The sequence below is a fragment of the Marmota flaviventris genome, chromosome 2 (assembly GCF_047511675.1).
Source record: "Marmota flaviventris isolate mMarFla1 chromosome 2, mMarFla1.hap1, whole genome shotgun sequence".
Taxonomy (NCBI): domain Eukaryota; kingdom Metazoa; phylum Chordata; class Mammalia; order Rodentia; family Sciuridae; genus Marmota; species Marmota flaviventris.
Window position 1 is genome coordinate 172,431,868 of NC_092499.1, and position 13,487 is coordinate 172,445,354.

At 37.9% G+C, this 13,487-nt stretch overlaps 1 protein-coding gene across 3 annotated transcripts in view; it reads left to right on the forward strand.

Moving 5' to 3' along the window:
• Window positions 1-1,908: 1,908 nt before the first annotated feature.
• Gpcpd1 (glycerophosphocholine phosphodiesterase 1) overlaps window positions 1,909-13,487 on the forward strand; it is a 52,301-nt gene continuing 40,722 nt past the window's right edge. Inside the window, exons 1-3 of one of the 3 annotated variants that reach the window (XM_027955058.3) lie at window positions 1,909-2,105; window positions 7,982-8,058; window positions 10,214-10,310. In XM_027955058.3, coding sequence (XP_027810859.1) covers window positions 8,010-8,058; window positions 10,214-10,310 — 146 coding nt within the window. In that variant the 5' untranslated portion in view covers window positions 1,909-2,105; window positions 7,982-8,009. Of the gene's footprint in view, window positions 2,106-4,515; window positions 4,531-7,981; window positions 8,059-10,213; window positions 10,311-13,487 lie in introns of those variants that run through there. The other 2 variants (XM_071608764.1, XM_071608765.1) reach the window with 2 other exon arrangements.

Below are 13,487 nucleotides of genomic sequence, written 5' to 3' on the forward strand. Positions count from 1 at the left end.
TCTCCAGGAATCCTTTTTTCCCTGTGTAGGTCCATGTTCTATGTTAATCATCTAATGCTATTGGCTTGTTTCATATCTTTTAGAAATTCCTTAATTTTTGGCCCAGTCAGGGGATTTTTGTTGTAGTAGTTGTTGCAGGATTGGGGGTTGAATCCAGGACCTTGCATAAGCTAGGCAAGTGCTCTACCGCTGAGCTACATCCCAGCCCTTAGGGTATTTTTCAAAATGTGTATACAGTTGTCCCTCCATATCCATAGGGGATTGTTTCCAGGACTTCCTGGGATAACAAAATTATTAAGTAAGTCCCTTATATAAATGTAACTGTTTTAGTCTAATTTCTGCACATCTTCCACATCTTCTTTTATATTTAAATCATCTCTAAGTTACTTATAGATGATGTACTCAATACAAGGCAAATTTTGTATACTCTGTTATTTAGGAAATAATGAAAAGAAAAAGAACTCTTTAAATGTTTAGTACAGATGCAACTTTTTTTCCTGAATATTTTTGATCTGTGAGTAGTTGAATATGCATATATGTAGGGCCAACTGTAATTGTTATTTCAAGAGGATTTAAGGAAGGAATATGGTTTAGGTCTATCATTGAACTATAAACAATTAGGCAAATAATAGCTTGACTAAAAAAATAACTTGACTAAATGGTGAGCACAGGAAAATAAAGATCTATAAACACTTAAAGGAAGCAAATATATGAAAAAATTCATCACTTAAATATGACTAACAGCAAAGGAATGAAATTGATTCCAAAGTTATCTAAGGACAGTGAAAGCAGCGGACTTTAACAAATAAAGGTATATAATAGGAGGAAAGTTTAATTCTTCAAGAAATTTGGGATTAAAATGAGTGCAATAAAAAATGAAAAAACATTGTATCTTGTGTCCAGCAAAAAGCAAGCACCCATTAATTATTTAATAACTGAATGACTTTGTCAGAAATGTCCTGGGATCTAATCCAAGTTCAAATATCAAATGTGACCATAAACAATCTGATTTATAAGACTAGAAGCTGGGTCTATAGCAAGCAAGAGTTTTTGTTTTTTTAAGCCAAATACCTTTTTAGAAGGCCCATTTGAATCAACTTGTAACTACAACTATCTTTTACTGAAGATAACATCTCCCAAAAATGTGGTTCTTAATTTTCAGTATTTCACTAAATTTAAATGTTAACATAATTTTACTTGAAGTTAAGCAAAGATTAACCCTGACGCTGGTAGCAGTTTGATAAATACTGATTAATTTTTTGAGGACCATCAAAGGAGAGGGAAAAGTTTTTTTTTTTTTTTTAATAGGGTTTATTTTTAGAACATTTTAGACTACAATTTCCTCAGAAAGGGTCTTTCTACTTTTAGAAAAGTTCCTTCATACTTTCCTTGGCATACAAATAGCCTCGGGGTGTTGTTGAATGCAGATTCGGTTAGGCAGGTCTGGGATTAGATGAGAGCTGTCTCTAGATGCTGCGGGCCTGTAGACTATATTTTGAATGGCAAAGGATCAACTCTGAACCATTTTAGGTTTCCCGATCTTTATCTTCAACTTTAATGATTTGATCCCAAAGTGACTGCTTTGTAACTGAATGAAAGTTTCTAAGAAAAATCAAGCCTTCTAATCTCCCTCACTTTCAAACGTGGAAGAATTGCCGCTTCAGCCTCCGCCCTTGGTCCTTGATGAACGCGGCCGGAGCTGGCGTTCCCTCTGCAAGCGCGTTTACCAGCCCAGATAGGAGTAGTAAGCCAGCCGCCGGGAACCCGGGGATACCCGTCCACCTTCGGCCGCCGTCGCGGGCCCTTTCCAGGAAAGCGCGGGCCCGCCCCTGGCGCGCGGCCTCCGATTGGCCGGGACAGCGCCGGGCGTGACGTCAGGCCCCGCCTCGCCGCCCTCCGGCCCCGCCCCATGGGGTGGCCTGGCCGTTTGGTCTGGAGCAGCTGAAACCGGTTTGAGCGGAGGCGCTTCCTACCGCTCTGCGCTGCCGCGGATCGCCTGGAGGAGCGCTGGCGAGGTGTGGACGGCGGGCGCCCGGCACCTCAGCCTGCGGCCCTCGCTCTCCGGCGCGGCGGTGCCGCGGACCGCTGACCCGGGGACTCGGCAGGTAAGGCTGGCGGGCCGGGCGCCGGGGGCGGGCCGCGGCGACTGCTCACGTGGCAGGCGAGGTGTCAGGGCAGTCCCAGCCCCGGGACGCGGCCGGGCGGGGGGCGCCGGGCCGAGGGGCTGGCGGGGTTCCGCGGCTGCGGCCGGGGCGCCTCGTCGGGAGCCTCGGCGGCCTTGACGTTCGCTGCGGTGGTAAGTCGGTGGATGGGAGTATACCCGCTTTTGTTCCGCGACCACGGTTCCCCGGGACTGTCCAGTGCTTGGTTCCCTTTTGAAACATGTGGCCAGAATTTATAGAGCGTAGGACCGCCAAGAATATACACAGTACTAAGTTAAGGAACAAAGAAACACACAAAATGCAACAGAAGTCCCCTGATACCCCTTTCCCACAGCAGTCCCCTTGCCCACTACCACTGTGTCCCTAAGTAACTCACAGTGTCTTGACAACTGTTTTTCCCTCCCAATTGCCTAAAAATAGTGACCACAAAAGAAAACTCCCCAAAGTAGCAGAGTGAGCATTTGATTTGGACCAGAAGTCTTGGGCTTGCTTTTAAGTCAAGTTCTTCCAAGGAACCACAGTGCCTTTCTTTATTAGGAATATTCCTATTCCAGGAATAGTCATCAGTGCCCTCGATAAAATTTTGAGGCTGCTGTCCTCCTCCACCTCTCTTAAGCTTTGCTTATTCCATGTCTCCCCAAACCTGAGTTTTCGGAAAAAGCCTCATGAGTTAGGCGCTTCTTCTGGCCCCTTCCTCCCTCACGCACTGCCTAGTTGGAAAGGAAATCTGGCAGGAATTGTAGATACTTCTTTCACCTTGAGGCAGCTGTTGAGTCTGTAGTACCAGCAAAGAGGAACTGATCAAACCAAGCAAAAGCAGGATGTTTGGATCTGAGGGTGTTTTCACACTCCTTTCTGTCACCCTCCCGGTTTCTGCCATGCTCCTATCAACTTACTCTACCTCTTAATGCTGCTGCTTCTATTTGCTACATTTCTAACAGTTATTACATAACTAAGAAAAAAATACAAGCCATCAGTCTTTTTCCTATTTTTAGTGCTCTAGATACAAATAGCACAAAAATCAACCGAGGCAGGACTGCATAAAGCCCAGTCCATTGCTGGTTTAAGATCTAGACAGTGTTCTATACAAAATTTAAATCTGCAAAGTAAGACAGGAAAACTGGGCTCAAAGAAATGAGGACCACAAAAGCAAACTCATAGTGAATAAAATTTGGTATGTAAAAAAAGTAGGTTGATGAATCAAATTTTGTGTATAACTCAAACATTAAAGTATATGAAATACATATGCAATATACATGTATATGAAAGTATATGAAATATATACATCAGAAAATGAAATGGAAAACATTTGGAAAAAAATGTTACTGCATTGTTTAGAAAGTTAATGTAGCTTAATGAAATCTACTTCAGAAATGCTTTCTAAATAAAATTCCATTAATATGTACATTGTGTTGGATTAAAACATCGAGTTAAAGTATGTAGAGGTCAGAAAAGTGGGATCATGATGATCCTCCACCAAAAATAACAGATTAATTGTAGGGATTTCATATGTTCCTTTACTATAGCTAGTTAAGAGGATCACAGCTGCTGGAGTCTAGAGAAGAGCAAGGCTAATTGGAAATAACTTTTTCCTTGAAGAATTTGGAAAGAAAACAGATTCTTTTTGGCCAGACATACACTCTTTAGCAAAAAATGTCTGAGTTCAGTTTACCTCTAAACTAAATGTTCCTGTACCTTGGTTTGTTTAAATCTTTTGTTTCCCAAGCTTGTGAACTGGTAAAGTCAAGTGTTGGGAAAGTTTGTTTGGTAAAAAGAATACAGTAAAATTTATTTTGACAGGTAGTGTGAACTCTAAAATTTTTAAAGATTTAAATTAATTGCAATATCATTTTGCTAAAGTTTTAAAAATGTTACAATAGTTTTAAGCACTACTCAATCTCAGGTGAGATTGCCGTTTATCTTTTAAAAGCCCAGTTTTGTTTTTGTTTTTTTTTACTCAGCAAACAAACCAAAACCTGTCTCAGGAAGTATATGTAGTCTGTGAGGTAATAAGTGAATTGTTTTAAAATATCTACATAGTCAGCTCGGTGCATACAGTGACTAGCTTTTTTTTTTTTTAATCTTATTCTAGTTTTCTGTTTATCTGGAAGACCTCCCCCTCTGTTTTGGGATGGTTTTTGTTTGTTTGGGAGAGGAAGAAGTACCAGTGGATGTGTAAATTTTGTGGTCCGCAGTAGATCCGTTTTGCACTTTGTCATTGCTGTTTTGGTGATAGCTGGGTGCCAAAACTGTATGCTTCAACCCTGCACCAGAAGCAGCTCTCTCTCTTTTGTTGGGATGATATTTATTTTTGGAGAGTGGAAATTTGAACTACTTTGCTTGATTTGACTTGTCAGTTCAATGGAAGGTGATGCTTTGAGTTTTGGGGAGGTTTTTTTGGGGTGGGGCAATTTTGTGCTTGTATATATAACTTTGTATAGTACATTTACTGCAGCTGTTTACTGCCAAGTTACTATAGCCACTTTATAAAACAACTTTAGGAATGAAAAGCCCAATTTTAATAATCAGCTGATTTATTTCCCTTTTATTAGATTTACAACCTTTCCTGTTGGTTTTAATGTAGTAGAAATCTAGGGATAGTTTTGTACCAGCAGTTGTTTTTAAGATATAGAAATGGTTACATCTGATTTCTCTCTTTAAAAAAAAAAAAATTTATTTTTTAGTTGTAGTTGGACACAATACCTTTATTTTTAATTATTTTTATCTGGTGTTGAGGATTTAACCCAGGGCCTTGAACATGCTAGGCAAGCGCTCTACTGCTGAACCAACCACAACCCCAGCCCTATATCTGATTTCTCGTATTGGTTGAATTGGTTATTTAAAATTGGTCAGAGAATATTACGCTAAGTGAATTTAGCCAATCCCCAAAAAACAAATGCCGAATGTTTTCTCTGATATAAGGAGGCTGATTCATAGTGGGGTTGGGAGGGAGAGTAAGGGAATATTAGATGAACTCTAGATAGGGCAAAGTGGAGGGAGAGGAGGGGAGGGGGCATTGGGGTAGGAAAAATAGTGGAATGAGATGGACATCATTACCCTAAGTACATGTATGAAGACACATATGGTGTGACTGTACTTTATATACAACCAGATATGAAAAATGATGCACTATATATGTGTAATATGAACTGTAATTCATTCTGCTGTCATATATAACAAATTAGAATAAAAATTTTTTAAAAAGCCAAAAAATAAAATTGGTCAGCAGTGATATATCAACTCTGTAATCATGTAGATGAGATTGTTCTTAGTTGAGAATTGTGTTAGTAAACCCTGTTAAAGTACAAGTTATAGGGCTGTGGTTGTGGCTCAGAGGTAGAGTGCTCTCCTAGCATGCTTGAGGCACTAAGTTTCAGTCCTCAGCACCACATAAAATAAAATAAAGATATTATGTCCACCAATAACTAAAAAATAAAAAGTACAAGTTACAGTTTAAGATTGAAGTTGGCCATTTAGCCATTTTGTTGGATGATGAGGTTTATGCTCTCAAAATTAGTTGCTTAAAAATCAAGATTTTTTTTTTTTTTTTTTGCTAGCCTTAAGGTTTCTTCTTCATATGATAGAGGTATGTTAAATGTAAGATTGTAGTGCTTCAGTGAACAATTTTATTAGAAAGAAATATACTCTTACGGTTATACTCAGATTAATATCAGATGTCGTCTTAAATTATTAAAGTATTCAGATAACAAATTAATGAGGGAGTAACAATCTAGAGCTCTTTATTTTGAGAATGTTCTTTGACAATTCCAGAATTGGATGTATATACTTTAAATTGATGGTGTTTACTCTTAGACACAGAAAGTAGAGTGACATATCTTGGAAATTATTTTGATCAAGGACAAGTTTTCTCCAGTCTTGAATTTATTAACTGAAATAGTAGAGTCATCAAATATGGAATTCTTTGTCTAAGTACATCATGACACCAGTATTATAAAAGTATAAAGTGTATTTTTAGTATTACATTTTATAATTGATATAAATGTGATGATATATAGTTTGTAGCTCACATTGAGCTCTGACTCTTTTTTTTTCAAGAGAGAGGAGAGGGAGAGAGAGAGAGAGAGAATTTATTTATTTATTTATTTTTTTGGCGGACACAACATCTTTGTACGTGGTGCTGAGGATCGAACCTGGGCCGCACGCATGCCAGGCGAGCGTGCTACCGCTTGAGCCACATCCCCAGCCCCGAGCTCTGACTCTTGATCCTATTTCTATAGCTATTATAGGTCAGGTTTCTGAACTTCAGCCTTATTGATATTTGGACCTGAACATTTACATGGAGGGATGTTCTGTGCACTGTGGGGTGTTCAGCAGCACCCTTGGCCTCTATCCACTAAATGTTAGGAAGAACCCTCTCAGTTGTGACAACTAAAAATGCCTCCTGATATTACCCATATTCCCTAGAGGGTAAAATTGCCTTTAGTGAGAACCAATGATAATAGATACCTTGATGTTGTTAACTGTTGGGTAGCAATATTTATTAAATGACCTTTGTAGAGTTATGCATTTGTTCAGAGGGAGGGAAAGGAAGCAGAGAAGAAATAGAGGAATGAATAGCTATGAAAATAATTTAGGATTATTTTATAATCTATAGATGTTAATGAAATTTAGGTGATTAGTTAATGGAAATGATGCAGAATAAAGACATTGAAATTCTTTTAGGAACTTTGATGGATTGGGATTTATAAGTCTTGGAGGTATTAGAAGTTATAGTATGATATATCCTTATGGAGAGTATGTGTTTTAAACTATGTAACTATTTGTGTGTGTGTTTATATATCTAGATATCAATATGTATGTATGTATTTAAAGCTGTTTTCTGTCTTTCCTCAAGTTACTTAAGTTAGGGGATGATTCCTTTGACCAAGAAAGGGAAGAAGGAAAAAATTAGAAAATGTGAAAACAGTAAAAGATCTCAAAATCTTAGAGATTTAGATTTCTATAAATCATCAAAGTGATTCAAAGTCAGGAATGTAAGGACGAATATTCTAGTTGACATAAAATGTGTTACTGGAAAGAAAGGGGGAAAAAAACTAGTTAGTTTCAGTGAGTGATACTTTTTTTTGGTTGTTTCCTTGTTACTAAAGTCAGCAGGTCAGGGGTCAGGGTGGTTTGTAATCCCAGCAACTAGGGAGGCTGAGACAGGAGGATTACCTATTCGAGGTCAACTTCAACAGCTTCACAAGACACTTACTCAAATAAAAAGGTCTGAGGATATAGCTCAGCATTAAAGCATCCCTGGATTCAATCTTCATTATCTTAAATAAGAATAAGAATTACATTCCACACCTTCTTATTGAAGTAGAAATCCTCTTGAGTCAAACTTTTTTGTATTTATATTCCCCCCACCTCCCTAATAACATGAATCTGGTCAGGAAAGATAGGTTGAATTCAGAACAGTTGCTTATCAGAAGAGAAAATGTGTGGCAAGAAACTCTTGACTCTTCTTAAGTTTGGACAATTTTCTTAGCAATATTTTAGGTGGGTCCATTCTTACAGAATAGGTTTGTTGTAAATTTTACTTTAAATCTTGTTAGGTATTTCCCAATTAATGCAGTCATTTTATATATAAGGACTCTAAATTAATGAATGTTTTGGTCATAGTTGAGATTGATTTTTCATTTTTTTGCTTTTTGACCTTTTTTCTTTGAGTATACAACCCTCTGTAAAGCTGCAAAGACATTAAATGTTCTTTTACAAAATGTAAACATAGTTCTTGGTTTTACTTGTTTCCTGATGATAACTGTCTAATGCCAGTATTTTAATGTACTGTAAGTAACTTTTCTTTTTCTTCCTAGCAAGACATCCTAAAACAAATCCATCAAAATGACACCTTCTCAAGTTACCTTTGAAATAAGAGGAAATCTTTTACCAGGTATTGTACATTTTACTTTAAAACAATTTTTTTAAATTAAATGAGCATTTTTCCCTATCTAAATTATTTAAATATGGAGTTGTTATTAAAGTGGTCCTAAATTTTAGATGAAAATATCTATAGCCTTGCTTATCAGAAATGTACTGTGAGAACAGTAAATGCTTAGGGGAAAACCTTCCTCTAAGTGTCTCATTCTCATGTTTGAGAAAAGCTGTAGATTTATTTAATTTTGCACAGAAGGAAAATGGTTGGGCTGTGATTTTTAAATTAACATGAAAATGAGGGAAATTGTGCTAGCTAGTCCAAGAAGCTGGTGAAATATTTAGCTAAAATAACTTTGGATACTTGTAATTATCTTTTAGTTTTGTAGAAGTACTATGAGTACTATGAGTAGTCTGTAGAAGTACTATGAGTTAATTTTAGTTTAGATAGCATATCAAAACAGTGCTACATCCGGTTTATGGACTTCTTTCTTTAAAATACTGAGTATACTGGCTACCTTTCAGTTCCTCAGATCTGCTATGTTCCTTCTCCTTTCCTCTTGAGTTTTTCTCAAATGGTTTCCTATGTCTACTCTGTGTCCCCACCCCACCCCCACTCCTAACTTCCACAGTCCACAAGGTGAGGACCCCTGCAAAATTTTCTTAATGTCTGGCACTGTTTTGTAGCATATTCTAAAGATTTTATTAAAATTATTTCAATAATTTTTTATTGTTGTGGGCAGATTGTAAACTCTGTGAAAACATGGTCTTGTTTATGTCAAATTCCTGCACCTAGCATAGTGCTTGGCACAGACAGGCATATAGTAAACATGTATTCAGAGAATAAATTAGTGACTCACTCTGTAGCTAACATCTTTATTCTAGCAACCTTCATGGCAATTGGCAAAGAGTGTGTGTGTGTGTGTGTGTGTGTGTTTTCAAGTTCATGTTGTCAAGATTATCTGGTACAGCTCTAACTCTGGGTAGATTTTGCAGTTTGAAGATTGCTAGTCACCTGACTTATTGACTCTAGAGGGCCAAGTGCTCACCTCTGGTCCTGTATGTAGCCTCCTGGAGAGAAGACAGAAGAACTATATTATACCCTTTAAGGGAGTTGTGAATAGGCAGTTTTAGCTTGAAGGAGCTGGCCATGTCAGGCAGATGGACTGGCCACAGAATTTCAGCTTTATGAGGGGGGACACATTCTCAGGGACTAGAATGAAGTAGATAATGGTGCCTATTGACTCTATAGGTGGGAAGGAGGAAGTAGAGGGATAGGGAAGAGACATGGGAAGACCCCACTCCTACCTTCCATAGCATCCCATTGCCTTGATTTCCTCTTTGCAGCATGATCACTGTTGAATGTGGAGAGTAGGGAGTATGATTAGAAAGAAAAGTGAAAGGGAAGGAACAAGTAAAAAGGATATGTATGGGGGGGGAGTCCTCTACAAATTCTCTTTAGTTAGCATTCACATCTTTGTACTCTCTTAAAAATGAGGGCCAGTTAAAGATAGAGGTGGATTTGTTTTAATAAAATGTTTCCTTTTTTTTTCAGAAATGTATTCCCAGGGAATCAGTAGAAATACAAAGTAAAATTGGTAAAATGCAGGCATACCTATATAGATGAGAAGTATTCAGGTGAAAAAATAGTCATTATTAGAGTGAGGAGTACTGGATTTTTCACTATGTCTTTGTTTTGAGGGTTTTATAGTTAAATTGCTGCTATTGTTCCATTGATAAAGTTCTTGATTAATAGTTAATAGTCACTATTTGAATTCTTGGAAAACATTGGTTAATATTTCTTTAGAAGGCTTACGTGCATTTAGGGTTTGCCTTTTTAAATTGGAAACTGCCTTGAAGGCAGTAACTGTGGCTTGATCACTTTGTATTCTTGAGTGCTTGTTACTATCTCAGTACGAAGTTGAACAAATGAAGAGAATTTCTTCCGTGTGCCTTCCCATTTTCTCTGACTTTGGTTCTAGAGAGGTGAGTCAAGTTAAATAAAATATAGGTGCTAGTGGGTCCCTGGATCTTCCCCATGTTTCCATGTGAAGCTTTTCTATCTTGGCCAAAGAACACACAGCCAGTTGAACTAGTGCAAAGGGTTATTCTTGTTTCCTAAACTTGAAATTTGAAACTTTCCTGCTTAGGAAAAGACTTTTGTATTTCTTTAGGCGAAGTTTTTGCGATATGTGGAAGTTATGATGCTTTGGGAAACTGGAATCCACAAAATGCTGTGGCTCTTCTTCCAGAGAACGAGACTGGTGAAAGGTAAGCATGGCAATGTCAGGTTACAGAGTAATTGTGACATTCACATTATAAATGGAGGAACTACTAAGATACTTTAATATACTTTTAATATACTTTACACTAGTGTATAATTTTTCTTTAATTTATGTCAGAATATTACATGTATGCTATTTAAGGAGTGAAATAGTTTTACAAAGTTTTTGTGAAAAACTGGTTTCTCTGTTCCTCAATCTCTTTCCTCTCAACCATTTACTTGACTGGTTTTTTGGATACTTACTGCTAAAGAGCAAAATTGTCTTTTTGGTTTCTCAGTTCAACTTTTTTTAGTTTTGGGGATCAAATCCAGGGCTTCACATGCGTTCTACCCCTGAGCTATATCTCCAGCCCTCAGTACATGTTCTAGATAAGACATCCAATTAATTTTGTTTTCACCTATGAAATTTATATCCTTGAGAAATACAAGATATTAATTAAAAAGATTATAGAGAATGGAACACACACTTAGATATCTTAACTAATAAAAAGGAATGTAGCACTAAACAGCACAGATGCAGTGAACTATGTGAAGGGGAATCTGGGTGTCACCAATATTCAGTTAACTAATCTTGGGCAAGTCTAATGTCTGTAGGTCTCAGCTCATCTACCTAGTTAGACTAGTAGATAGTCAACAGAGGTGGCCCTTATCCCACTTCTCAATATTTGGAAGTGTTATGCATTGTCTTAAATAGTGTACAAATACATCCAGTGCCACTATAAAAAATACCAGCTAAGCAAGCCAAGTGTGGTGGTGCTTGCCTGGAATCCCAGCATCTCTAGAGGCCAAGGCAAGAGGATTACAAATTCAAGGCCAGCCTCAGCAACTTAGTGAGACCCTGTCACAAAACAAAAAATGAAAAGGGCAGGGGATATATTTTAGTGAGAAAGCTTTTATGGATTTAACCCCCATTAACAAAAAATAAAAAAGAAACATCAGGTGAGGTGATTATTTAAGACTCCTTAGGCTCAAAATTAATTTTCTCATAAAGCAATGCTACTAAAAATATGGCTGGTAGACCTATCCAAAGGACTTTTTTTTCAATCAGTGATATGAACTGATACCAAATTTTAAAGTGCAGAAATTGAGAACAAGCATTCAGAAATGAACATGGTAAACATCGTCTAAGGCTCATCTCATTGAACTACATGTGTAGATGTGGAGTATTGGTCATTGGACACATTGAATAAAACAAATCAGCAGACAAGAACTGGTCCTCTACAGTAGTGGCTTCAGGAGCACGGATGGGAAAATCCAGGAAAACAACAAAGAAAAGTAAATCAGTACCATATTGTGAGCCAAGGAAAGAAAAACAGAAGCACACAGAATACCCCTTTTCCTGTTTGTCAGTCGTGTGATCCATTTTCCCTTCTGGTCCTCAGCTGTTTTTATAGGTAAAGTTTTATTCATAGATGATATTGGTATATACTCCTTGTTAGACTCTCCCAGAGGGACAAGGTGTTTATTTTTTTCAAGTGGCCATTTTTTCTTTGATTTTTCACATCAATTATTCCTGTCTGCATTGAAACTTCTGAACTTTTCTCTAAAACACACTTCTGCTTGTCTTGAATTATTTCAGCCACCCTAGTCAAAGTGACGTGGACCGAATGACACAGTACTTAAACCTATCGAACCTTAAGGGACCAGCCATTTATACATTGCCGATGTATGCCAAAATAAAGCCGAGTCATAGGGAGTCATATATAGCAGATAAGACAGTGTGAGTGCTTCACAGGGAAAAAGGAAGTGCTTTTCAAGAGTACAAGAGAATCTGCTTGCCTTCAAATGACATTTTTTTTTAAGCGAGAGAGAGAGAATTTTTAACATTTATTTATTAGTTTTCGGCAGTCACAACATCTTTGTATGTGGTGCTGAGGATCGAACCGGGGCTGCACGCATGCCAGGCGAGCGCGCTACCGCTTGAGCCAAATCCCCAGCCCCATATGACATTTTTTTGTATTTTAGAAGTATGGCATATCTTTGGGATTTCAATGTGCTCTACCTATAGGGCCTCTGTGTCCCTCTTGTTCACATTCTCTTTAAGCTTATTACTAGTTTTTGGTGCCAGGTGGTAGCTAGAGCTCTGTTGGAACTTTTTTCCTACTTACAGATCATTTGAAGGTTGTAGTATTGTTTCCTTAGAAGGGTGAAGATGTGGGTCACTTATGATTTTATTTGCTTTTTTTGGATATTTTATTGACACTTTAGGAGAGGATAGGAGCACATTTCAACCCTGTACTCAATTTCATTGCCCTTTTTCCTGAAATTTAATCAGATTATGTTCAATCTTGAATTCACTGAACTCATGAAACAGTTCTGGTTCATTTTTTAACTTAAGAAGCATTTTGTTCAAGAAGTGAAGTAAAAAGACGTGGTGTATTGATTTTTCCATCGCTTTATTTAGTAATTCTTAACCAGAGGAACACAACAGAATCACTTTTAAAAAAATACACATGCCTAGATCCTGCTTCTGTATACTGCGAGGTAGTGAATGGGAGAGGAGCACCAGCACATTTTTCAAAGCTTATCACTAATTCTTCTGTGCACATCTGGAGCTAGTTCTATATATTCTGGCTGGCTGCATGCGATATTCCTGGAAATCTTCCCTCTTCTGCCTTTTTTTAGATATGGTAGCAGCAGAAATAAGTTGATGAATCTACCTGAAGCCCTCTGTTGAAAAGGATTTTGAGGCTTACCCATGTAGAGCATTTGCTATCCTTGCTTTGTAGCAGTGATAGGCAACTGGCCATATACATCTGATTGGCCTGTGAAGTTTTATAAGTTCTGTGTGGCTAGGTGCCACCTAAAGACTCATGAAGTCAGAATCTCCCAGGGTGGATCCTGTGCAGGCAGGCTGGCAGGTATGCTGGCATACATATAGGCATATACACGTGCACGCGCGCACACACAAAAATCATTTGGAGCTGCTGTATGCACTGAACTACTCATGCTGAATTAATGATTAGGTAATGGTCTGTGACTGTGGCTCTCAACCTTAAGTGTTCATCAGAGTCACCTGGAACCTTGTTAAAATACAGACTAGAAGAACCTCTAAAGCACAGGAAATAATGCCAAGCATTAAGAGGGATGACATCAAATTAAAAAGTTCCTGCACAGCAAAAGAAGCAATTGGGAATGTGAAGAGAGAATGTACAGGATGGGAG